This window comes from Podarcis liolepis, assembly GCF_965112155.1.
Source record: "Podarcis liolepis genome assembly, chromosome: 1".
Classification (NCBI taxonomy): Eukaryota; Metazoa; Chordata; class Lepidosauria; order Squamata; family Lacertidae; genus Podarcis; species Podarcis liolepis.
Genome location: NC_139554.1, coordinates 138,131,100 through 138,157,830, shown reverse-complemented (window position 1 = coordinate 138,157,830; position 26,731 = coordinate 138,131,100). Strand labels below are relative to the sequence as shown.

At 43.4% G+C, this 26,731-nt stretch overlaps 1 protein-coding gene across 2 annotated transcripts in view; it reads right to left on the bottom strand.

The window, feature by feature from the left end:
• Nucleotides 1–26,731, bottom strand: part of ERBB4 (erb-b2 receptor tyrosine kinase 4) — a 796,937-nt gene that overhangs the window by 10,672 nt on the left and 759,534 nt on the right. For both annotated transcript variants that reach the window (XM_083472043.1, XM_083472044.1), the window contains 4 exons: nucleotides 25,515–25,590; nucleotides 21,598–21,744; nucleotides 14,989–15,086; nucleotides 11,466–11,636 (listed from right to left, as the gene is read on the bottom strand). In XM_083472043.1, coding sequence (XP_083328169.1) covers nucleotides 11,466–11,636; nucleotides 14,989–15,086; nucleotides 21,598–21,744; nucleotides 25,515–25,590 — 492 coding nt within the window. The remainder of the gene's footprint in view (nucleotides 1–11,465; nucleotides 11,637–14,988; nucleotides 15,087–21,597; nucleotides 21,745–25,514; nucleotides 25,591–26,731) is intronic.

Sequence of the window (26,731 nt, the reverse complement as noted above, 5' to 3'; positions counted from 1 at the left end):
GTAAAAAGAGAGCTTTGCCTGGGGCAGTGTGGGACAAGAAAATGGTGGCTGGGCACTGAAGACATCTTGCTATGGCCACTGTGACAGCAGGTTGGTAAGGGAGATCGGGTTTCTTAAGGGAGGAAAAAGGAATAACTGTGAAGCCGTTGCTAAAGATGAACTGCTCTCCTCCAATTCTGTTCCACCTGTCCAGTTCAGGAGCCAGAGTTTGCTTGCCCTCCCCACACCCATGGTAACTTCACTGATCCTTTTCCCAGCTCTTGTATCATTTATAAAGTGCCTAAAATATTAAAGGCAAATGTAGCCATCTTAAAATCAAAGCAGCACCTTTGTTGGCAGGCTATTATCTACCCGACCGGACTACAAATTTTAGTTAATATAAGCTTAAACTTATAATTAACTACCTTTCCATTCTATTGAATGGGACAGGGACTTCAGTGCAAGAAGGGGAGTGAGTGTAAACAAGATGGGAGTGGGAACTGAGTGGCTGGGCGGGATGTGTAGAGAGAAACATGTTATGGTCTGGATAGGTTATTTCCTGGTTCACACTGAGGAGCAAGGGGAAGAAACAAGGGCAGCCCATAGAACTCAATGGAGGACTGGGCACATTCACATTAGCCCCCCCCCAAAAAAAAACACCCAAAATTGGTGGGGGGTTGGGTGAGAGCAAAACAGGCCAATAAGAACTGAGCATGCTCAGTATGCACAGAATGCTGACTTTTGTTTGGGGAGGAGGAAAACCTGGGGGAGGGCGAATGCAATGGAGCGGCGAGATAGAAACACATCCCACTGCAATGTTTTATTACAGAGGCATCTTACCTACTTTGTTTTTCTGGGGTCAATAGTGTCCTACTACTGTGCTCGTATCATCAAGTTATATGTTCCTTAAATATCACTATCAGCGCCATTCATGATTCTAGTCCACAAAAGCTCATGGTGAAATATATGTGCTAAAGGTACTGCAATATGTTTTGAGGGATTACCCTGAGGAACGTTGCTACTTTGGTTGTTTACCATGCTGCTGTTAGGTCCATAAAAGTCAATAAGATCCCCTCAGGAAGCTGCCTTCTCATACGGAGTTAAACTGTTGAGGCTCAGTATTGTCTCTACACAGACTGGCAACAACCCTCGGGGGGGGGGGTCTCTCCCACTCTCACATGGAGATGTCTGGGAGTCTATGTGGGCCCTTCATGCAAAGCATATGCTCTCCCATTGAGCCCCAGCCCTTCCCAGCACATGGCTAGGCTCCTAGAATTTGGATCTCTGTTACACCCAAGAAGTGTTGTTGGACAGCTTTTTGAGCAGCAGCGCTGGAGCATATATTTGCCCAGGTTCATCCAGGAAACAGACACATGTTTTACGTCTTGTAGGGAAATGTCACTTTGGTCAGGAAATGCAATTGCTGCTGAGCTGAAAGCCTAAGAAGTGCAACAATGGGGCTAAAGCACATGTCCGTGCGTTTGCATCAGGACTTCAGTCTGCACTGGAACAGCCACCCAAATTGTTCTTCTGCATGGCCCCTCCCATGATACTCTGTTGCCTTGGATCAGAGCTTTGTCCCCGTTATCATTCAGGGCGGGTTTCTCTCGCTGCTTCCCTTCCTGCATGGCGACACGTCCTCCCTGTGGCGATAGGAAAAAGAATCCTCCTTCAAAGCTGCATTTGCTGCTTTTGAGGCAGCTGGAAACACAGGAGATCAGTGCCTCTGACGCTTACCACCTAGCATTGGGGGGGCGTCTTCAGGACACAAGCGTCCACAGCTCTCATTCATCGCTGCTGCAAACCTTGTACTCCCTAGCTTTGTACTTTTGCACAAACATTTGCTGTTCAGCTGCTCTGAAGCTGTTGGGGGATACAGACACATCTGAAAAGTGACTGCATAATTGGTGTCACTTTCTGTTAGGGATAGTATTTGATTGCCTGCTAATTTCACACTAGACGAGAGGGCTCTCAGCAAAGGTTAAAGAATGACTATTTCAGTGGAGCTGTATGAAGATATGCACTACTGAAACGAGCAAAGACAAGGATCTGAGCTCCCGACTGCCAGGATTTCTCACCCTCCTATGCCTGCTTCAGTATCTCATGAACAATTAAGTCCTGCGTGTCCGGCAGTATATTTGCCCTAATTTGCAAAATTGATAAACAAAATTTGCATATACAGAAGAGATAAATGAGGTAATGGAACCAGGCACCTAAGGCTTTAATTGACAAGGAAATCATTAGATGTGTCCCTGTGAAATCTCAGGGTTCAGATTCAGATTAGCAGCTTAAAATTCAGCAAGGCACCTCCCTCCCTCTCCTTTGCACTGTGTTGTTGACATCATAGGTGGGGTGGGGATGGCTTCACCCAATGAACATCATTCCCCCCCCCCTTCTGTGCCCATGCAATCCCTCCTGGAACTCCTGTTCATGAAACTCTCATCCATGTATGTATCTGCGGATGCGTGATGACCGCCTCAAATGTTCATATCACTGATCATTCCATATCCGGTTTTCTATTCAGACTGAAGTTGGTTTGAGAAAAACACATTATAGAGCTGTATTTGTCAGGAAACGACAGGACTGATATGGCGTATGTGAATTCAGCCTTGAAAACTAGCAGTGGGAGCACACTAGATGCAGAGTAATGTGGAGACACCATAAGGTTCTATACTGTACTTTGCTTCACCGTGAAACTCATTGGGTCAACCATTCTCTCAGCCTAACCTACCCCACGGCGTTGTTGGGAGTGTAAATGGGGGTATGCGCCCCACCCTGAATAGCCACTCTTTTGTAGACGTAAGAATGTGCTGAATGTGGAGGTTCTGTTTGGCTGTCATGGCTAACAGCCACTCAAGAGACCTATTCCAAGGCTGGATTTAGGGGCAGATGGCCAGCATGGGGGGGGGGGGTGCCAGTTCACATGGCATAAATAAATGCACAGTTTCTGATCCTTGCATACAAATTTGTCATCTTCTGCAGCAGGAAATAATCCTGCATCAACTCTTCAAATGTGCTATATATGAAATAAGACAAAAGAGTGAGATGCTCCTTGCCTAGGGGGCATTTGTCCTAGACTATGTATCTGTCTTCCGGATTCCCCTACACTTGCTTGTGGGGTTTCATGTTGGGTTTCAGGCTCCCTCTGCATGGTGCCCTCGGGGTGTTCTGCACTACACTTCTCATCATCCCTAACCGTTGGTCTTGCTGGCTGGAGCAGAAGGAAGTAATAGTCGAAAACCTCTGGAAGGAAACAGGTGGAGGAAGGCTACAGTATTTCCACAAAAGTGACAGGGAGGGGGTTAAAGTGAAAATTTTGAGGAACCTAAATTCCTGAATTATTTGGATCAATGGCGTCTGCACCAGTATTTGCATTATTGTAAATCTCGGCTTGATTTTGTTTGGTTCAGCATTTTGCACGATGTGGAGCTCGGCTCCTGAGCAATGCAACCTTTGGGGAAGTGTGTGGCACTTAGCCCAAGCAGCTCTCAGGTGCTCTGCTTGACCATTTAAGAAATGTTAGGCCATAGCTCCTAAACTCTAATCCACAGAAACAATTAATAGGAAGCATGTCAGGAAAAGTCAATGAACCAAGTCCTCCTACCCTGGCAAGACGATATGGCTGCTCCACTAAGTTGAAAGATTTCAGAAAGAGCTCTGTGTGGAATAAGGACAGCTGGTTTATGCAAGTGGATGTGTGTAATATCCTACAGATACCCAAGTGGAAAAGCAGATAGAAAATACAATGCAGAGCCGTCCCATCAGCTCAGAGCAAATATTTCAAAGGAACAGGCTGGTATTTACAGCAGATCTGAACTGAACTGAAATTCAAATTGGAGAAAGCTCCCTGGAGGGGACCCACACCTCTTCCCAAGAGCCACATTGTTTTCTTCTGAATATGGAACAAAAAGCAGACAGACGCTGCCTTGCTTAGGCAAACAAAAACCAAAAAAACCACCCTAAAAGAAGGATATTTCAATCCACATCCAAAGGAGACAGGGACATTTCCCACCCCCACTCCCCAAAAAAGAGGCATAGCAAAATGGAATATATGAATAAAGCAAAGGGGAAAGGACTTCCCTGCATGTTTTTGCATTCTTTTCATGAAAGAAATAATGAGCTAGATAAGGAGCCAGCAGGCTGTGGGGGGAGAAACAAGGGGGAGTGGCGGAGTGTGTCCATGGCTCGCCATTCCCTGAGCACTAATTGCAAGAAATAGGCCACAGCCAGGCAGCTCCTGAGCTCCATGCCTGATCTTGCCAATCTGAGTAGGGGGGGGGCAGGAACAGCAGGACCCTCCCCACTCTCCACCTCACAGCACCTGAGCAGCCTTACTCTCCTGGTTGGTGCTGGGTCAGGACTGAGGAGTAGGACTCCAGGGGAACAGGAACAGAGACTCAAAGAGACTTGCTGACCAGTTGGCCTCTGGCTCCCTTATTCCACTCTCGCAGGCTGTCACAGAGGGCCGGCGAAGGTGGTGATGCATTACATTAAATATATTTCCAATCAAAGAAACTGTCATACGCTGACCACAGTGGCAGTAGCACTGGGAATGCTTCCACTATTTCATACACCCTGACTCTGTTTTCAAGGAGAAGTGCTTGCTTCTGTTAGCTATCCCTGTTCCTATTTTGTCCTAATTTCCCCCCTTAAATTATTATTTTTATTATTATTCATTTTGTTTCTATACCGCTTTATATATTTTAAGAAAAGATCTCAAAGCCATTTACAACACATTAATACCTCAAATAAAGCAATCCAGAATAAAACAGTACTGCAGAAAGTCAAGTAAACCATGCATTTGAAGCCACAAAGATTTCGAGGTAAAACTGGAGGCGCTATTAGGAGGCGCATGCATGCAGCCAAGTGCATTAGCTTCCACTTCCTCAATGTTACTGAATGTGCTGAGTTGCAGAAGCTAGTCTAAGGAAATTGTAGCCAGATCTATGATGAGATTAAAAATGCAATCCCATCCTTGGTTTATGCCCACCCAATGAAGATGTGGAGTGGTAAAGCCCAGAGATAAGAGGAAAGGTCTTCTTCTGGATCAGGAATTGGGTAAGTGGCAGCAAGCAATGGAACAAATGGTAACTTCTCCCAATAGAGAGATGTAGAAAGCAGAGTCCCCAAGAATTGGCATTGGGACCTGCGCTTTTTAATTTGTACATAAACCATTGAGAGTTATTGGGTAGCAGGCAGGTGGCCAAGTTCGCTGAAGATACTAAATTGTTCAGGGGTGTTAAAACCAAGAACGATTATGAAGAGCTCAAAAAGGATCTCTCCAAACTGGGTGAATGGGTGGCAAAACGGTAAATGCAATTCAATGTAAAACAAGTGTAAAATGATGCAAGTTGGGGTAATAATTTTAACGTCACATATATGGCTCCTGGGCCTGAAATGGCAGGGAGTGACCAGGAATGAGACCTCGGGGTCATCGTGGATGGCTCAGTGAAGGTGTTGAAGTAGCTTCAATTCTAGGGATCACTGGGAAAGGAAAGGAAAATAACTCTGCCAGTAGCATAATACTATTATACAAATCGGTGGCGCAACTGCATTTGAAGATACTGTCATACCAGGGAACTCTCATGACCGCACCCTGTGAGCATGATATCCTGGCACAGGTGTGGGGAACCTTTGCCCTCTGGGTGGTGTTGCTCAAGTACGACTCCCATATCCCTGGCCACCGACTGTGCTTGCTGCGGCAGATGGGAGCTGCAGTTCAGCAACAGAGGTCCAAAGGCTCCCCACGCCTCCCCTAGTGTTTCTCTTCCCCGTTCCCAGCAGGGCTCCCAAGCCATGGAGTTGGGAGGGCATTGTGACGGGAATGCACGCATTTGCTCCGGCGCATGGCTGGTGTGTGCGTGCACCTGTCAAAGGAGTGTCCGCCTGCAGGTTGTTTGTGGGGCCAGAAGATTCAGGTCCTAGGGTGACTGACGCCAGTTGTCTGGGCCTGTGCATGCTAGTGAGGGGTGTGTGGTTTCCTTTGCTGCTGCAGGGCTGTAATCCTGCACGCAAGGGGAGCAGAAAGATGTCACAGGGGAGATTTGCCACTCCTACGCATGGGAATGAGAGTTACTGAAGAGTTTCAGGGAAGCGAGAACTGGGTAGAACTAGGTTCAAATAGGGCGAAGAATAGCGTCTGCTGCCTTGAGGTCCTTGGAGGGCAAATGGAATATAAATGGAAGAATTAATTAATTCTGGGCCTGGCTACTGTGTGGACATCCTCAGCATGGAAGTATATGACTTGGGTGTCATATTCTTGGCTCTCGGGGTCTCCATGAAAGCCCCTGGCAGGCCTGCGGCTACGGTCGCTCTTGACAGTGATATTCCTTTACTGCTGGGAGTCTATTGGATTGGATATTATGGTTGGAGATTCTGCTACAGTGACACTCCCACTCTTTTGCAACCCCTCACATCTTTTTCCAGTTTGCATAATCCCTTGCATTTTTATTTTTTTAATGTGGCATGAGGAAATTTTTATTCTGAAAGTGTAGCCCAAAGGAAAAAAAGTTTGAGAACAACTGCTTCACACTGCCTCTCTGATCCTCCCATCCTGTCTAAATTTAAAACAAAACGAAAAGCCTTGTCATGTCTCAAGGGCCATACATTGCCAGGCTCCTATATTTTTAGGCCCTGGAGTTGGCAGTGAAACCAAGCTCTGTGTGATACTGCAGTAGGATTGGAGTTCTGAACTTTAGAGTGGGGGGAAATTCCTCAAGAGGGAATCAAAAAGGTAACATGTTTGTGATGTGCTGCGAGGAGGAGATGGGTTGGAAGCACAAAAAAGGGTCCATGGACGCATTACACCTGCCCCTTCCCTCCTTTCCCTGTTTTTCCCCCAGTCTACTTTACACAGTAATCAAAGGATATTCTGAGCCTCTCAAAAGCCATCAGCCCTCATTGAGAATGAAATAGAGCACATCTTCTCCAAAGCCTTTAGCGCAGCAATCATTACAGCATGTTGACTGGCCTGAACAGGGGAGCTCTTAGAGATGGATCTGCGGGGGGGGGGGGGGGGCAGCGAGAAGCCAGCCTAGACATGTGAATAGAAAGTTGATTATAATCTCCCCAATTTTATTACAGTTGTTGGGGGGGGGGTTAAAGAAACCCATAAACGGGCACTCCTGGCCTCTTAAAGGAAAGAATGGTTGTCTTGATGAAATGTTCTATTTTTCAGGTGTTAGAAGAGTTTGGGGAATCTACTGGTAATATTACTTTACAAAAAAGAATGAAAGAAAGATTTGGAGAGAAAATAATCATTAACATTTTAAATCTAAATGTTATTTTCACCCCTGGGCCCCTGCCTTTGTTTCCTATACTATCACTGATTATTCCTTAAGAAAAACAGGGAATAATGAGGAAGGCAGTCTCCTGGGTTTTAGCAAAAATATATTTTCCTCCATAGTATTGCAGTAAAAATATATATGGCTCCTTTATATAGATTATATATGATTATGTATTATACTTACACACACCCCAGTTCTTCTCACACCAGATTGTTCAGGCCAATTCAGACAGTGCCATTTTTCTCTTCAGGAAGGAAACCCACAACATTGTGCTGGTTTGTGGCTTGTGCTATATACTGCTCGCACATGCATTTCCGCCACGTGTGCTATCAAAGTAGTCATCACAGTGGCCTGTAATAAGCCTCCTGCTCTCGTGCCGGTTGCCTGGGCCTCGTAGATGTCAAAGTTTGAGGGGAGCCAGGATGCTGCCTTCTACAACTCAGACCATCGGTCTGTCTAGCCCAGCACTGCATAGTTGACACACGGTCTGGCTGTGGCTCCCCAGGCTGTGAGACAGGGATCTTTCCTCGCACTACCTGGAGATGCCGTGGACTGAACTTGGGATTTTAAATGAATATATACAGCGCCTTACACTTTAGAAACAACATCACAGTGCATGGAATCCTTTACACACAAAGCATATGTTCTACTCCTAAACCATGGCCCTTCAACTAGAATCCTAAGGTGATAAGATGGAGGATCACATTTTTGAAGGCTTTAACTTTTTTTTTTTTAAAGCAAATTACCCTGCAAGTAAAAAAACCAAGCCCTTCGGGTAGAAAGGCTCTAGTCAGCCTGTTCTTGTCAGTGCTGGTTTGTCCTTGAAGTTGCTGGTTTGTTGATTATGTGGGCTTGTGAGTAGCTCTATCCAGTTCAAGAGTGAGAGCATAAAAAAAATAAAATTAGAATTTTAGACTTACAGTTTGCTAACTTTAGTTAAACTGAAAAGCAGCTATCGAGAGGCAACCTGACAGAACTGACTCTAAGTAAGAGGTTACTTAGACAGTGCAGCCCTTGTCAGACCTTCACATCTATTGCCCTCTAATGCTTTACAACTTAAAATAGGAAGATTGGAAGCTGCCTTAAACCAGGCTATTTGTCCATCTATCCCGGACTGCCTACAGTGACTGGCAGCAGTGCTCCAGGGTCCCCGGCAAAGGCTTCCCACATCACCTGCCACCTGAGATTCTTATAACTGGTAACCCCATGATTTGAACCTGGGACCTTCTGCATGCAAAGCATGCAAAACAATCATCAAAATTACAATCAACATGAAAGACTACCACGACCACAATACCTCATCATAGCACTTTCTCTCTAACGTAGAGTTTTATTCTCTGCTTCACACCCAATAAGTGGGATTTGTTCCATGTACAAAGGGCAGGAAGAAGGCTGGCACCAGAGAGTGGAAGGGGCAGGAATTTGTTGTGGCTCAGAGACCAGCCAAAAAGGCCACTGACCAGCAGTGCCTTTGCACGGAGGACAGAACAAGGCCAGAGGGGCCACGAGATCATGTTCTCTGTGTCCTTCATTCAAGCTAATGGGACTCAGGGAGATAAGGGCCTAAGAGCCCCCCAAATCCTGGTGCCAGCATTGGCAAAGAAATTCCTTCTTTTTCTTTCTTTTTTAAAAAATCCATTCAACTAATGGGATAGTTTAATGAGACATTCATTTTTATTCCTATTTTAGATAAAAAATTTAATCTCTAGGAAAGAGTTCCAGACCCTTTAGATGTCAACTTTCCATGCCTGCTTTACTAAAGAGCACAGAAACTTTGCCATAAAATTTAATTTTCCAGTAACAATGAACATAAACTGCTTAAGCTGCATCAATTTATTCACCATTCATGATAATAGCGCCAATTATAATGGGCCCATTTAATGTTAATGTTCATTAGAGCAAACAAGGGTATATCCAAGTTACCAAAAGGAAACAGAATTTCAGGGGAAACACGTGGACTGAGTTTTAAATGCATTTCACTGGCTTTGTGTTTACGTCCTTCAACCACCAGTTATTTAATTCTGAAAGTGTATGTTATTCTAAAAGGGACTTCTATGAACACAGGAAGCCAGACCACTGGCTCCTTCTAGCTCAGTACTGCTTTCTATGGCTGGCCCTTTCTGAGCCCTGCTACTTGGGGCCTTTAGCTGAGAGGGGGACAACTTTTTCCTTCTGAGGACCTCATGGAAGGTTGGGGAGGGAGAGGGCCTTCTCGGTGGCTACGCCCAAACTTTGGCACTCCCTCCCTAGAAAAGCTAGACTGGCTCCCTCCTCCTTGTTGTCCTTCCAATTTCCTTGTTCCAACAGGCTTTTGAGAACGGACTGCTTTCAATGAAGAGGCCGTGCTGTTTTTATTCTAATTATTTGTATGTTTTAAACAGATTTTGTATATGTATATAGTTTTAATTCTATCAATGCTTAATTGTTTGCTAATTTTTTTCTATACTTTTAGCAGTTCTTATTTTTATCTTTAAGCCGACTTGAGTCCCATCAAGGAAAAAAGGCAGGGTATAAATAAATATATAATAGTAATCCTATAGTATTAGTGGTGAAGAGACACGGAGCCAAAAGTACACAAGGTCTGACCCCAAAGGGTGTAGGGCCAGCCCATTTTTCTTTCTGCTAATCCTCCCCTCTGGTTTTGAAGGAGCTTCAGGTGAGACGCACCTGCCCCCACATGCATAGAAGGATCCTATTCAGCTCTCCTCCATCCAACTGCTCCAACTGCCTCTTTACTCCTCTTTATCTTCCAAATGGTCCTAAACTGCATTGCTGAAAGAGCTTCTTTCTCAGTCCACAGCCAACTGTATTTCAGTTAGGGAAACCAGCAATGGAGCCCCCCCCCCCCATGAGACAACCATGCACGCTCTACAGACACGCTTCCAGGAACATATCAAGACCAGTTTGAAAACCACTGCCCAATAAACTCCTAACAAGGAGTGCAAAATGCCCACCACTGCTGCCTTCCTTGAGTGTATTGGGAAAGTGCTGGCAGTGGGATCTCCTGCATCAGTGGAGAAGCGGCTCTGTTGTACTCCCAGTTAAACATGAAGTTAAACCGTCATGATTAAAGCATACTTACCTTTCAGTGGCTTGCTCACAATACATTTGTGCAAATTATTACTTAGGATTGTTTACAGCTAAATAATTTTGTTCACTAGCCCTGGTAACATCTAGGCAACATGTTATACATAGGGCTGCCTTTGAATATAGTTCAGAAACTAACTACAGTTGGGGAAGAATTTGATGCACAGATTCCCAACCAGTACAAGACAGTCAGGATATATAAAAGCAATTCTGGCATGAGTGCTCTGGCTACCAATTAGTTTCCAAGACCTCAATACCTCCTGTCCCCATTTGAACCAGCCTGGACCTTGTGATCATCATCTGCCCTCTCCAAGGGAGGTCTGGAGGCTGGGCCTTTTCAGTGGTGGCTCTCCGCTGATGGAATGCTCTCCCCAGGGAGGCATGCTGGGCACCATCCCAGGCCACTTAGACCCTTGGCCTCTTTTAGTGGGTGAGGTGTGTCAAACGGCTTTGTATTTATACCAGTATTTTGTGGTTTTTGTTTTCATTTTATATTGGTTTTCATTTAAATAAATAAAAATAATAAAAATTTGGTGCTATGTTGAATTTGACCCTTTGTATCAAGGAAAACATACACCTGGTTAAAATAGATACAAATGCTTATATGGAGAGAGCTAGTTGAACTCATGAATGCATTTAGTGTCCTTGCAGACAGGCAGGATGACATGTTACTGGCACATCCAGGTCTTAAGTCAGTGTATCGATCTTCGCTGAATGTATGTGTCAATGTGAGCCATGTTCATCGGCCCTCTCTCCACGCTTCTGGGAAACAGCTATGAAGTGTCTTCCTGAGGCTGCAGCCATACACCCACCTACTCAGGAGTAAGCTGTTTATGGGTTGTTGGAACCACTTTATTGAAATGTGTTGTTTTGTATGTTGTGCCTTTCTTGCTCTGAACCTTCCTACAAGTCGCTTAGAGACTTTTTGAAGTAAACTTCTAACAAGACAAATATAAATAACACTAGTATTAATAATGAGTTCCCTTTGTGCTTCCATTTCTTAGGGAAATGTGGGCTTCATTGAACGTGATATTTAAACTGAGTCTGCGGATGACTTTGCCAGTTGGCTTTGTGTGCATTTGATTCTGGTTTAACATCATTGTTTGCTCTTACCCTGTTGGAGTCCATTCTTGCCCTGGATGTATAGATGGGTGGAGGAATGTTAAATGCCTGAGGAACTAGGTATTCTTCAGCATCCATCATGTCTTCCAGGTCTCCCTCATCCAGAAGATTCTGGAAAAACTTGCTGTCATTTGGGCTTGGGAGTTTCATGCGATCGTCACCCTAGATATGGTACATTGATGGAGAATAAAGGGGGGGGGAATCATCCTTTGGTTATTTTGCCTTACCAATAATCTTTCTGTTATAGCTATAGACTCTTATCTGTCTAGTTATTCTTGTTGCCCTCCATTATTATACAAGTGCATTATGCTCTCATATTTTCTCCAATCAAATTCTATTGTCCTTTACACATTTTCTGAACGGCTCTTTAAAACTAAATAAAGAAGGAAATTATTCTTGGTCAAAACTTGGGAATATGATGACAGAAGTGTAATAACTGTTATCAGTCAAACAAAAGCCCCATTATTATTATTTCTACATTCCTATAATGGTGCTGTTTGGGGGTGAAGGATGACCGAGGCCATCTGCTTTTGACAAGTTTGACTATTTTTGTGAAATGTTTGTGTTACTGAAGTTAAAATGATTGTAGACAGAGATAGACAGAAATAATTTTCATAATATCCTTATTCTGTTATAATCACGATCATCACCATCATTTCTTTAGCAATTTTGTTTAGCACTAAAAATCATCAACAGCCCTCTAAGGTAAGTTAGTATTATTATCCCTATATTTTATTTAATTAAAACCTTTATCTATCACCCCTTTTCAGTTTTGTGTACACACATACTACTACTAGTAACAACTAAAATCCTTAAAAACAAAACTGAAATTCAGAAGAATTTAAAAAGCCTGGGTGGAACCTCTTTTCCTGGGGTTGAGGTGCTGATGATGGGATAGCCCTCACCTTTGCTGTTATGTAGCATATTGGCTGATAGAGGAGATCTTAACCCAGGGTTGATATGGGAAGAGGTATTCCTTTAGGTACACTAATTAAGTCTCTCTAGATGCAGACGGTGCTTAGCCACTTGCACAAACCCATAGCTCACTGCAAGCAGGCCTGACGCTCTATTGCTGCCATCTCCAGGTGAAAGGATCAGGGGATCAGGGGCTGCGGGGGGGGGTGTTGGGGCTGTCACACTCGTCTGCTCCTGGTTGCGTTGCTCGCCAGCTAGGTCCCAGACTTCCTTCTCAACACTGGCCCTTGCAGGAACAGAAGCCTGACACTCTGGGAAACACGGTAGGCAATGTCACTTGAGGCAACAGCTGTCGTGTCAAGAAATATTGCCTACTTGAACAACGTTTTAACTTTTTTTCTCAGTGCCTCAGTTCAAGCCACTTTGTGCAAACACTGGCCAAAGAAGCCCCCAAATGAGCAAAAAAGAATCAATCCATTTTACCTCTATCTGAGTAATTACTACAGTACTTAAAAAGGCTCTCTTGAGCATGGAAACTGAATATTAAGGTGCTGATTTTTTTAAATAGCTGCATTCAGTTTTTAAGAAAGGGGGAAAGCACTCCTTTTTCCATTCATCTTAATAAGAGAATTTGGTATATATTCTTTTTTTAAAAAAGAAATCACTTACAGAGCAGATGCTAAATGAAAATGTAAAAAGGGTTTGGGTTTGAAGTAAAATAAATAATTTAACTGAAATGTCATTTTATACTTGTTGTTCTGCCTTGTAATAACATAATCACACAAATGGTGATGGGGAAAATATTTTCTCACTATATACAGCTCTTTAGCTGAATGAGGGGAAGGGAGGAGAGCCAGTACAGGCAGAGATCCCTATAAGCCAGGAATGGGAAACCTGTGGCAGGCCAGAGGTTGCTGGACACCAACTCCCATCAGCCCCAGGCAGCATGGCCAATGGTCAAGGATGATGGGAGTTGTGGTCCAGCAACACAGAATCAGAGAATTGTAGAGCTGGAAGGGACCCTGGGGGTCATCTAGTCCAACCCCCTGCAATACAGGAATCTCAACAAAATCATGCATGACAAAACAGACCACAGATTTCCCAGTCCATCTAGAATTAGAGTCCTCTTTCTTCCTCCGCCCCTGTCACATTCCACGGGAGTCCAGGGCACTGGAGGCCATTTCCACATCCATCTTCCTTCTCTGCCACTGGTCTGTCAAGTTACTTGACAAGAGTTGTCATTCTCTGGAATGGGCTGTTGCAGTGAAACAGGACTCTGTTGAGCCGTATGGTGATCTCTCCATGTGCAAGCAAAGGACCACACACGACTCCAGTGAGTATCTTAAGTGCAGGCGTGTGAAACTAGTTGCATTCAGACTCTCCCTTAAAATGACTTTCAGAGAGACTCTGGGATTTCTTTAGAGGCAAAATATCTTGGGGACCCTCTGAAGCAGATTTGCAGGGGGAGCACTGAGGGTCTGGAGGGGAGAGACACAATGCTGAAAACTGCCCTCCTTCCTGTTCCTCTGAAGGGTTTCTTCCTTCTGCAGAAAGACACCATAGAACATTGCCCTTTGAAATTATTGTGGTTTCTTCTTGGATGGAAATCCAGATGGAAGATGCAGCACCTCTGTGTGAGCTAGCAATGGGGGCAGCCATGTGTGCCCCCACTCCACTCACTCAATGTCCCCATCACCATCTAGTTCTATTTCAATCTGCACAGCAGCTGCTGTGCTTTTTAGTTAGCTAGTCACAAGCGGCTGGACCCTGTAAAGAATAAATAATATTTTGAAAGGCATCCATTGGACCACGTTGTAAATGGTGGTTCAGATAATAGTGGTGTCGATTCAAAAAGAATCCATACATGCAAGGACAAATAGGACAGAATGGTCTTTGTATCAGTCACATGCAAAATTTAAACCAATTTGTCCATCTCTACTTTTGTACACCCATAGGCTACTCACTGGATTTTGCCTGAGGAATTTCAGTGAAACTCAAAAGGAGTTTTTCATTAGATTTAGGGATGTCTGAGAACTTCAGTATTTGTGAATTCTGATATGAATCGACCTAGTCTTCACCTCCCAGATTAATTATCAGATTGGGATTTAGTTATCTAACAAGTTTTCATACTACCTAATGTGCATTTTGATTTTTGAAAACTCTCTCTCTCTCTCTACACACACACACACACACATATATATATGAGAAAATATGCAATTTGATATTGGTGCATTTTAAAAAATGGATTAATGCATATTATAGCAGAAAATGACATGGGCAGGAAATAGACTGATTCGCCCATCCCTAATTTGACTACCAAAATTACTAAGGACAACTTTGCACATCCTTAGCAGATTTTAAAATTTAAAATACCAAGATTACGCGATTACACAACTCTCCAAAATGTATTTGTGACATAACTCTGTTGGAAAACTCATGCATTATATAGGAATGATAGTCAGAAACCAGGAATAGTAGTGGTACACTTGTGAATGTTTACTTGATAGCAAAAAAAAAAAAAGAGTTCGTCCCTGTGTAACCTTTAAAATGATCTTAGGAAAGCCCATTCAGAGAGAAAGTCTACTGCAGAGCTGCTCACCTGGATGACCAGGTATCTCTGAGGATCTCGAGCCATTCTAGAAAATTCAGCAGCCAATTCCTTGAACTTAGGCCGACTGTCAGCATCAATCATCCAACCTAAGGCCAGATAGAATGAGAGGAAAAATGCTTCTTGTTAATAACAAGCAATGTATGGCTTTTCATAAACAGTTCAGTCCTTAAGAGGAGGTATAAACTCAAGGCACCACCCAGCTGAAGTTGGCTATATCATGGACTATATTATGGCTTTTTACTCTTTACTGTACTCAGTACACCTTACATTTTCATTTCCTAAATATTTGTTCCCTATCATGGTTTAAGCTTACTTATTAAGAGCAGAAATCTTAAGCATATTTACTCTTTACGTATGGTACTTATAACCTGCCCTTTACATTTATAGTAAAATAATAAAAATGAACCATGTTCAAAAATAGATAAAATAATATTGACCAGCTAAACATGTTAATCACAGATAAGATTCACATGGTAATAATTTAGTAAAACACACACTCAATCCACAATGCACTTCGCTTCACTGGACAAATATCTGTCTTTACCTGTCAATAACATTGGAGCATGACACACATCATGGATGGGGTGTGTGTCATTCCATAACTTGGTGATAGAACAGAGAAGGACATCCCATGCACCCACACAATACAGACATTACTTGGCAAAAGGATACAAAGTAGGGCTTCCTCTGCACATCTTAATGCAATGGCAGGAGACATTCCTTCAGATATTTGGACTTCAAGTCATTTAGGGCTTTATATGTCACCATAAGTATCCCGAAGGTGATTGGCAACCAGCACAGTCCTTTCAAAATAGGTATTATATGTGACTGTGGCAGTGCCCCAAAGGATCTTGGCCACTGTATTTTGCACCAGTTGCAATCGCTCAATTGTTTTCAATGGCAGCCACACACAGAATGCTTACAATAGTTCAGTCTGGAAGTTACCAGAGCATGGATAACTGTGTGTGGCAAGCCATCTGGAGCTTGGACAGGCACTTCTAGACAATGATTCCACCTGTTATTCAAATGATAACGATGGCTTCAAGAGTACACAACTGCTCCTTCAAGGGGAGTAAAAGCCCCATTAGAGCAGGGTGTCCCTCCAAAGCCTGGACCCAAGAACCAACCACAAACACAACAGCACGGATTGCCTGGATTCAGTTTCCAATTATTGCCCCACTTCCAGTCTATTACAACTTCCACATGGTGGTTTAGCATCTGCATTGCTTCTCATAATTCAGATGGAACAGAGAGAGAGAAATGGTTGACACTTGCATAATGATCACACCTCGCTCGAAATTCCTCGATGACTATTACCACCAACTTTATATCAATATTAAATACCATGGAAGACAAGATCAAACCCTGCAGGACTCTGCAGGTCAGCTTCTGCAGGGTCAAGTAGAAGACTTCCATCCCCATTCTTTGAAACCATCTTGAGAGGGAGGAGCAGAACCATTGCAAAGAAGGCCCTCCAACTCTCAACTTCGAACTCTGGGTGTTCGAAGGAGGTACATATTGTACCTCCCAACTGTCCTGCTTTGAGCAGGACATCCCAGATTAACAGAAGTCACCCCAGCTTCCGTTTCAAATCCTGAATGTCCCAACTCCCCGTCTGCTGCCGCCTCAAGGCCTCCATTGAGGCCTGTCATGGCTGCAGACGTGCCTCTGCAAAGTGCGGCGCCAACTTCTGGAAGTATATCAGCAGCCGCAGCAGGCCTTGTGGCACAGGAGGGCTTGGCCTCATCACAAGTGGCAGTGAGCTGACGAAGGTAAGGCGGCAGGTAGGCCAAGGCAGCATAGGTGTGCTTGCAGGTGGGGGGTGGGGTGGACGGTGGCAGCGGCAGGCCAAGGTGGCATGGTGGAGTTGCGGTGGCATGGTGTCCTGGATTTGGATTGGGAAAAGTTGGAGACTATGAGGTACTATGGTCAATAGCACCAAAAGTCACTGGGAGGTTAAGGGGAATTAACACTTTCCCTCTCTCTTTCTTGAGAAAGGCCATCGATCTGGGTGACAAAGGCAGTTCCAGTGCCAAACCTAGGCTTGAAATGGAGTCTAGGAAATGAGTCCTATTATACTCACTTCCAAGATGACATGGTGCATATCTTAACTATCCCTTTTCTTTCTGAGACACTTCCTTGTGTTGTTATTTTCATTTTTGATTTTCTCTATACTTGACACACAATCAAATCTTCCCCTGGAGTCTGAGGTTTCACTCAGTTGCTTGAGTTATCTGCCCATTCTGTTCTATGCAGCATTTTATTCATCTCTGCCTCGTCTTTATGGCACAGTATAATGCAGATTGTGTGGGGTAAGCTGTAGGGGCTACTGTCACTCATTACAGGTGTCCTAGTACTATGAAAAACCAACACATCACACAGCTTCTGAACCCCACTTGCAGCTACACTGGTTTGCTAATGGCTGGGTAGGTCCCAATTGTTTCTAATCCTATCTACATCTCATGTTCCATTTATTATGATCCCCATTATACTATGGAGAATTCTTTATCTCAAAAAAATACAGTAGAGAGGAAACCAAGCTTTCCAGAAGCATAAAATGGGATGGCTATTAAATATGACAGCTCTTGGATATCCCTGTCAAGTTTTTTTATTGCCCCCCCCCCCAGCATCATTTGTTAGTGTTGATTACATCGCAGAAATACCTCTGTGCATCTAAAGCCTGCTTGATTACTATGGCTGCTGCTACCTAGACATGTTTGATTTTTCATAGTATGGCATTTTGTTTCCTCTTATCTTTCTTCTTGCTGGTTCAGAGAAAGGCTCTCTGAAAATAGCTGGCTCTCCTCTGCTGCATGACCGAGGGCACAAAGTATCACTAATAAGTATATTCTGCTCTGCAACAGCCACTAGTTTATCTCAGAGCAACCCTCTTCCACCCAAGATAGCATCAGCAATTTTTGAGGAATCTGTCATCATTTGGCAGGAAGTCTAAATAAAGTGGGTCTTATCTGTTGAAACCTCCACTCTTCCCCATTTAAATACCTAGAACCTGTGAGTGACACCTGACTGCTAGTGATGAAGTTGTACGTACAACTCAGGATGAGACTAGTACAACACCACATTAGCTTTGAGCATCTTGCCAAATGGTTTCCAGTGTAGAATCACATCCAGAGATCATGAGCTGGCTCACATATGGCCCTAGTGTGAGATTCTAGTGTGCTTGCACCCTTCCTCCACGTTAAGGCATAAGGCAAACTGCAGAGCTGGTATGTGCTTGCCTGTATATGCACTGATCCTGCCCTGCATTTCATCTCCCTCAATAGAGGGGTGAGTAGATCACATGAGCAGGATATATACACATGGCTCTGGGATCATAAACTATTCACCACATGTAACAAGCATCTCACTAGACATAGAGGAAATGTGCAGACACACATGTGAACCAGCCTGCACAACTACAGGCCTGAGGTTCTGGTCTGTATCCCCCCCTGAGGTGGTTAACTTGAGCCTGCCTTGTTCCACTTCAAATTGCAAGTGAGGACTCTTGCATGAACGCTCCTCCATACGAAATACGGTAATTCCCTGACCAAAGAACATCAGAAAAGCAAGGGAAAGTATTCTATGAGAAGGGAAGTATATTGCAGGGAGGAGCATGCATGTGGATCTCCACCTGCAATCTGAACTGGTGCAGCGCAGAGGAAAAAAAGTTCATTGCTTCCATGACAACCAGGCCTGTATGTCAAGCCTCAAAGGGGAGGAAACCACCGTTCTGACTGAGACTTCAAAAGTGTGATGCAATTCAGAACATGTGTAATCTCTTCCCAGGGGACCACATATACGTACATCCTAAACCAGCCAATTAAAATACAAAGGAGCAAAACTTCACAACCAAACCAGATAATGCACTTTTCAAGCATGAATTCTGTGAGGAGGACCTTGGAGACCTTAAAACCAACCAGGCTTCTATAGAAAACAACAACACAGTAAGCGATTATGCGTAAATATTTCTCCAACCTTAACTGCTACAGCTAGACTTCTGGTGGTTGAGAATGATTGTGATGTAAGTCCGGACTTAAAATTGTACTCTGAGGCAGCAGCTTTTTGCTGGCTGAAAGAATGGATGCTCCTCGAGAATACAGACATTTTAGACCTGGAAGGTTTTAACAATGCTTTCGGTTGGCATGCATACCTATGGTATGACAAAGTCAATAGTGCCTTTAAAAATCACATTGTTAGAAAAGCACTGTTTAATGTTTGGATAAGATATAAAGATCTGTTGGAAAACAAAACCCCTAGATGGGTGTCACCAGTGGAGGCTAAAGCAGTGAAGAAACTCAATATGGAGGTCGGATGGCCGAAGTATTGGGAAATTTTGGAACAGGATGGAGATAAGTTGAAATTACAAAGTTATGAGAAATTGAAACATAAAGTACAAAATTGGTTTCAATATCATCAAATAATGGAATTTTTCAAACAGGACAGGAAAATTGGTTTCCAGGTGGAAAAATCAAAACTAGAGACTGAATTGTTAGAACCCAATACTAAGAATTTATCAAGAATGTATAATTTGTTGCTGAAATGGAATACACAGGACGAAACAGTCAAATCGGCTATGATCAAATGGGCACAGGATGTGGGTCATAACATTATGTCAGCTGACTGGGAATGGTTATGGAACACCGGCATTAAATTTACGGCATGTAATGCCTTAAAGGAAAACATTATGAAAATGGTTTATAGGTGGTACATGACCCCAGTCAAGCTGGCAAAAATTTATCACTTGCCCGATAATAAATGTTGGAAATGTAAGGAGACTGAAGGTACCTTCTATCACCTTTGGTGGACATGCCCAAAGATTAAGGCTTTCTGGGAAATGATCTATAATGAAATGAAAAAGGTACTCAAAAGTACTTTCCTCAAAAAACCAGAGGCCTTTCTCTTGGGCATTGTCGGCCAATTGGTGTCAAAGAAGGATAGAACTTTCTTTATGTATGCCACAACAGCAGCAAGAATACTCATCGCAAAGTATTGGAAGACACAAGATCTACCCACTCTGGAAGAATGGCAGATGAAAGTGATGGACTATATGACACTGGCCGAGATGACAGGCAGAATCCGTGACCAAGGAAAAGAGACGGTGGAAGAAGAATGGAGAAAATTTAAAAGTTATCTTAAGGACTATTATAAACTTAATGAATGTTAGAGTGTTGTGGTTTTTAGGAACAAAAGGATACAGTGATATAAGGTCAGATTATAGAGATAACTAAGATGACAGAGGTTGGAAAGGTATACTTAGAAGTTGCTAAAAAATACTTTGGACATTGGGATGCAGAAAGGGGGGGTATGGGGGAGTCCCGGAAAAGAAGTTTATGAAAAAATGTTATGAAACTATACGTGTTTGTTTGTTTTTATGTGTTTGTTTATGTTTAAAAAATCTGTAAAACCAATAAAAATTTTAAAAAAAAAGAGAATGATTGTGATGTAGCTACGCATATATAGGAAGGACTTCAGGTTGGCTTCTGGTTTACGTGCCCTCAACAATGGTTTTGCCTCATGTCCTAAAGTCTTGTTATGAGGTCATCATCCTCTACAATTAAGTACTCGGAATGCTAATTTTGTTTACCTTGCATGCCATTGCAGAAGGAAAGAAGTCATGACTCAACAAGTTGGGGCCTGAGCATCCACCAGCAATGGCACAGTTCCCTCCCTGTGATTCTTTGGTGATGCTGAACTTGGTAGGATTCCTGGCCTTCCCCAACAAAGCTCTTGTGTGCTGCTGCAGCAGCCTGTCAGCTCAAGCGGTTAGCAGGATTAGCTTCTTCGTACTCTGAGTTTAATGTTTTCATCTGTACACACGAGCACCAAACCCCACGTGGAGGAAATGGCTGTGTGTTAATCTCATTTAAATTAAGTCAGAAACACCACAGAGACTTTCCTAATTCTTTTTAAATTAGAAGCTTGAGCTTCAGGGTCACACTTTCTAGCATGTGCACATTGGGAGAGGGGGGAGATCTGTTGGTGAGCATCCAGTTGCAAATAGCACAAATAATAATGATTTGCTCGGGATTCTTGCCCAACTCTTCTCTCCCCCTGCCCTTAAAGATGCATATCTAGCAACTAAAATATCAGTGCCTCTCCACACTGGAACACTTCCTCCCAAAAGCTCAGTCTTTTCATATTAATCCAAGTTTTTTTAAAAAATAAAACACGCTGGATTTTATTTCTTATTCACTATGTCATTTAGAGTCAACTTTCACCCCTTTAGAACCTTTAATAGGTGACTACCTGGGTACCGTAATTATGTGAAATGCTATCATCTAACAAATCAATTGTTATGGAAATGACAGCAATTTGTCTGCTACAATTTTGACTTCACAGGAATAATGTCTGATACTATCTGCTGGCAATAAGAATCCAAGCTAATGCAAGCGTATTCCATCAGACTCACATCCTTCACAAGTGTGAGGCTTGTGTGTAATATTTAGACATAATTGATGTAGCCTCCTGAATATAATGCTTCAAAACGGCAAGCAGTATTACAGAGGACTCACGACACTGATGAATGCAAGCTGTGGCAGACCAACGCTTCAATACAGCTCATCCGCACAGAGCTACAGCCCAGCGAGAAATACTCACATTTCACCATCACCATGTAAACATCAATGGTGCAGATCGGAGGTTGTGGCAAGCGCTCCCCTTTCTCTAGCAAGTCAGGGATTTCTCTTGTTGGGATGCCATCATAGGGCTTTCCACCGAAGGTCATAAGCTCCCAAATGGTGACACCTAAAACAGAAAAGCAATGGTCACATTTTAATGAATGCATACTTGAAACATGAATATACACACATTAGGAATCATTTATCTGAGCCAATATAAGGTTACAGTGGGATTTGCACCAGTTCATGTGCGGTCTTGTTTTAGGAACATGCAACGCAGAGCTCCTTCATGAGGCCTGTTAGAGAAAATGCAATACCAGTGTCCCTCCACACGTGTTTAAGCACCACTGCCACCTCCTGCCCTGCGCCATGGTAGAGGATGCTCCTGCGCAAGGAAATGGAGCTCTCTGTGAGCACTGGTGCTCTTCCTGCCCACAATCAAACACTGGATCAGGTGGACTTCCAGCATTTCATATGGCAAACTGAGAAAAGCAGTAAATAAATCCCAGCACTCTGTTCTCCTATTGCTGCTGGGGTCAATCTACTAGAAAGTTGTCTTGACGAAGCCTCCTTGAATGAATAGTTAGGATCTTGAGTAGCCTCTCGGGCGACTGTGGCCAAAGTGTATTTTTTAGCTGTTTTTATTCCAGTTTAAGGCAGAAATGGGAAACCTGCGGTACCCTGACTGCAACGGGACTTGATGGAGATAGAGCATATGTTTTGCATTCAAAAGGTCCCAGGTTCAAGCCCAGGAGCCTCCAGGTAGGGCTAGGATTGTCCCTTGTGTGACACCCTGGAGAACTGCTGCAGGCAGTGTGTCAATAGTGAGCTGGGTGGACTACTAATGGCTGCATGGTCCTTTGGTATACAAAAAGGTGCTGGACTCCAACAGGATTCAGCTGCCTCCAGGCAGCACAGCCAATAGCAGGGGATGATGGGCGTTTGGGCTGACAACTTCTGGAGAGCCCACAGGTCCCTCAGCCCTGGTTCAAAGCTGAAACACGTTCCCTCAATGCATGAAAGATAATGCATATAAAAGTTGGGGGGAACCCCAGGGGAACCCCAGGGACCAAAGAAGAGATCCTACAGTTTGCTGGTATAATCCTCAGCAGATCCAAAGGAATATTACTTGATTCTTTCATCATTTAAGAACCTGGGACTTAAGGGAAGAATACTGCATATCAGCAAGGGGAAAATATTTAGAATGATTTGCAGGGATGCAGTTTAAAAATTATGTCAATATTTTAAAATGTGGAAAAGTTAAAAAAAAAATGCCACCTACACCAAAGAAACTTCTATTGTGAAGAGAGAGAAAAACCTATTTTCTAAAATAGCACATTTTCTCTAACTTACCCCGAAAGCAAAAAAGTTATACTATTTTTATGTTTCATGTCACTCAAAATCAGTGACAGTGTGTGATGCATGTCTATATCATATATATTTAGAAATGCCTTATGATTTATGGCCGTGCAATGTTTTTGTAACTGGGACACTATTTTCAAATGTCTTCAAAATTATTTTTATTATTATTCTCTTTCAGCTGGGAAAGAAGATAAATAACACACACAAAGCCGTAAGTAACTTTTTTTTAAATCCGCAAAGACCTAGTTTAATATCAAAACTACCCTCTTGTCCCAGAAGCTTCCTTATTTGGTCTTTTTTAATTCTTTTATTTTAAAGGTCATTTAAAATATGCCTCCAGTGCGGTAATCATATCTTGCAGGTTGTTACTTCCAGCCAGGAGAGGGGCAGGTAACACAACTATTGATAGCGCATAGAGTACAAACATGTGGCATTTCCCCCCCTCTAGCCACACATTTCAGCATCGGATCCAGGCATCTCTGGGGCCCCATATGGAGCTGGCAGAGTGGAAATCACGCACCAACATCCCACCCCAGCTGGCCAGCAGAAGGGCAGCAGGGCTTCACTTGCAGCAGTGGGGCAACCACTGAGTTCAGCCTCACGCATCCTCTGGGCTGCTGTTCTTTGACTGACTGATATCGTCATCAAAATTAAAGATACATGCATGCATGCAAATCTTACTAGGTTAGAAAAATGAGAACGATGTAGACTAAAACACCACATCTGGAAGTAAATCTAAAACTCAATGCATTCAGAAATAGGAAACTAGCAATTACACACTATTAAGCACATTCAAGTCATTACAACAAAAAAGTGTATCACAAAAAGAGACCATAGGGTTACAGATGCTGTCATGCGCACATTTAGCTGGCTGTAAGTTTCAGTGACTTTACTGGGACTTAACTTCTGAGTAGAGATGCATTGGGTATGGCTGCCCACCTGAGACCTCCTGCATTACTTCAAAGGTTCCAGGGCTGAGGTCTTTCTCTGTAGTGTTGTTAATACTTCTCAGAGAACACGGCTATTTTGCTAACTAGAGGCATATATCACAAAAGAGGCCATTGGATGTCTTTGTATATAAAATCCCAATGTCCATTTTTTTTTCTTAGCTCAAGAGAAAATAAAGGTAGCCAGTTTGAAGAGCCAAATACTATATTTTGCTGTCACATCCTAATAAGATTTCAGCTAGTACCACACGAGTGATTGTACTACTGTTGTTGCAAATACCTTTTGCAAGAGCAAGTGATGACCAAGTTTATTTTAATTGCTTCCTGCAGGCTTCATTCTCTCTGGTTTCACTATCCAAGGGGCAGGGAATCATTCCAGCAGCAGCTGGAAGAGCTCAGGAGGCAAACAGCCAGACAGGTGCCAATGATTTGAGCTTGATATTCCAATTAACTAAATTAAACTAATTCCCTGTTTATGGATTTCAGAGATTCCTCATGCGCTCGACCTTTCTTACAAATGGTAAGGTTATTTGGGAAGCACAATTGGATCCCATAATGATCAGTCTGCTTACCTATCAGTTTAATCCTCCCTCTCACTTTATTTGTTCTGTGTTATAATAAATTTCCTTTTATGGTACAAAAATTCCCATCAGCCATTTTTTTTTAAAAAAACAACAACACCCAGAAACATTCACAGCTTTTCAACTTAGCTTTTCTAAGGAGTGTTGAAAACTATGGCCCCCAGCATTTTTTCTATATATCTTAAGCTAAGCAGAAAAGAACTGTTTTTTATGATGCGCCACACTGCTACTAACCTGCTGCTTACACCAGTGAAGGTAGCATTACAGTCTGGAATATTTCACAGAAACAACTTAACAACTCTATTCAGATTTTTCTTTTTGAAGAGAACCAACAGATGAGGAAGTGTGGAACGAAGCTCAGGGCAAGGACTCACTTCATAGCATATCTAGCTAGGTAGGAGCAAGAGTCCTAACTTGCAGCAGTGGCTCTTTGGCGTCTCAAACAGAAGTCATTCTCACCTGCTGGAAGACAGGAAAGACCAGACCTCCAAGCTGATGCCCTAGCTGAATATTAGGTTAATGAAGTTTTTAAAAATTAATGCCAGGTGTGCAGAGAGGGAGCTTGCTACCAGCACCACACCTGTGGGGAGGGGAGGTTAAAGCCTTCCCTCCTCAGCTGCTGCAGTCTAAATAAACATTTCTCCTTCCATATGGCAATTAGCTTTTGCCATAGAAAGTTCCCATTGGTGGCAATTTGATACCCGCCCCCCCAAAAAAGCTCATGGCTGTGCATGGTAGAGGTGGGATATGTTACCAAGTGGTGCTGATAGCAATGTTCCTTCATGCCTGGTATTTAATTTTCAAAAAGCCACAACCTAATTGCTACTTGCTTCCTTAAGGGAACATGTAGTCAGGCCCCGAGGCTTCTACATGGAGCTCATGAGTCCAGCCACTGAATTTCCTCCTCCTTTGTACTAAAGTAAGTAAGATAAATGTCAGAAACAGGTTAGAAGAGCTCCATGCGTAGATACAAAGTAATGAATTAAACAAATAGGCTTTTGTTTTACCATAGCTCCAAACGTCAGTCTGATGTGTGAACTTCCTGTAATGTATACACTCAAGAGCCATCCACTTAATTGGCATCTAGGGTGACAAAAGAAAGCAAGCAAAAGCAATTAGTGCAGAAAAGGACATTTGCCCCAAACCTGGGTTTTCAGTTCACATTACAGGCAGCCGTGGTCGGTGGCTTCTCATCTGGCTTCCCAGTGCTGAGCATCACTGGTGCTTACCGAGACAGGGAGGGGAGAAGAGGAGGGAGCTCATCCTGGTCCAGGCGCTTTCCTGCTACTGTGCCTGCACCGTACTGACCTCCCCCTGCCTTGTCCCTCCTCGCTCAGCAATTGGCGGTGGAGCTCAGTGTTCCTCTGCTCTGCCAGGGGGAAGGGCTGGCGCACATCCTGGGGGCGGGGCGTGCATCCTGGGGGTGTGGTGCGCCACCTGCGGAGGTGTGGGCGGGGGGGCAGCCATGATGGCACCCCACTGGGATTGCGCTGCCGGGGGCGGTGCGCTCCCCAAACACTCCTCTTCCTCCGCCGCAAGTGATTTCAGGAGCATCATTTGGCCTTGCTCAATGGTGAGGCTCAGAAAATAAACATATGCTAACGGTTTACATTATCAGTTACAATCTAATTATAGCTCTATTCATTGTCTGAATGTTCTTTCTCTCTTTAACAGTGCCTTGGGTCTCAAGTGCTGCCATAAGGAAATCTGGCTGTTTATTGTGAGCTGAAGTGCAGATTTGTAGGGAAAAATCCCCGAGTGGACTGTCTAAAACTATCTGCATTTTTCTTCCAGAAAATTAACAATGGAGGAGAAGCATTTTTAAATCCCACAGTAGATGATGGGAATTCATTGGAATAGGAGTTGTGCAAAGCCCACCCCTTTACTTCTATGAAGTGTTCTAGCTTTCTGTTCCTGCCTCCATGAAGGAAATCTTTGCTTTCAGGAACCATGGCCATAAATCAGATGTGCATTGGCAGGAACAAGCATTGCAAAATGGATACCATTTAGCTATTCCATACTTTCAATGGGATATGTACTGAACTGCTGGTTCCATAGTAACTCAAACATCCAATCAGTCTGCGCAAAGTGTTTCCACAACCAGCGACAAGCTTGTTTAAGAGTTTCTGTAGCTTCTTAGCTACTCTTTTCTTCACTCCAACTCAGCTTGCAGAAGAATTTGCATGTCTAGTCACCCTTATTTGCATGCCCTGCCACCAATAAT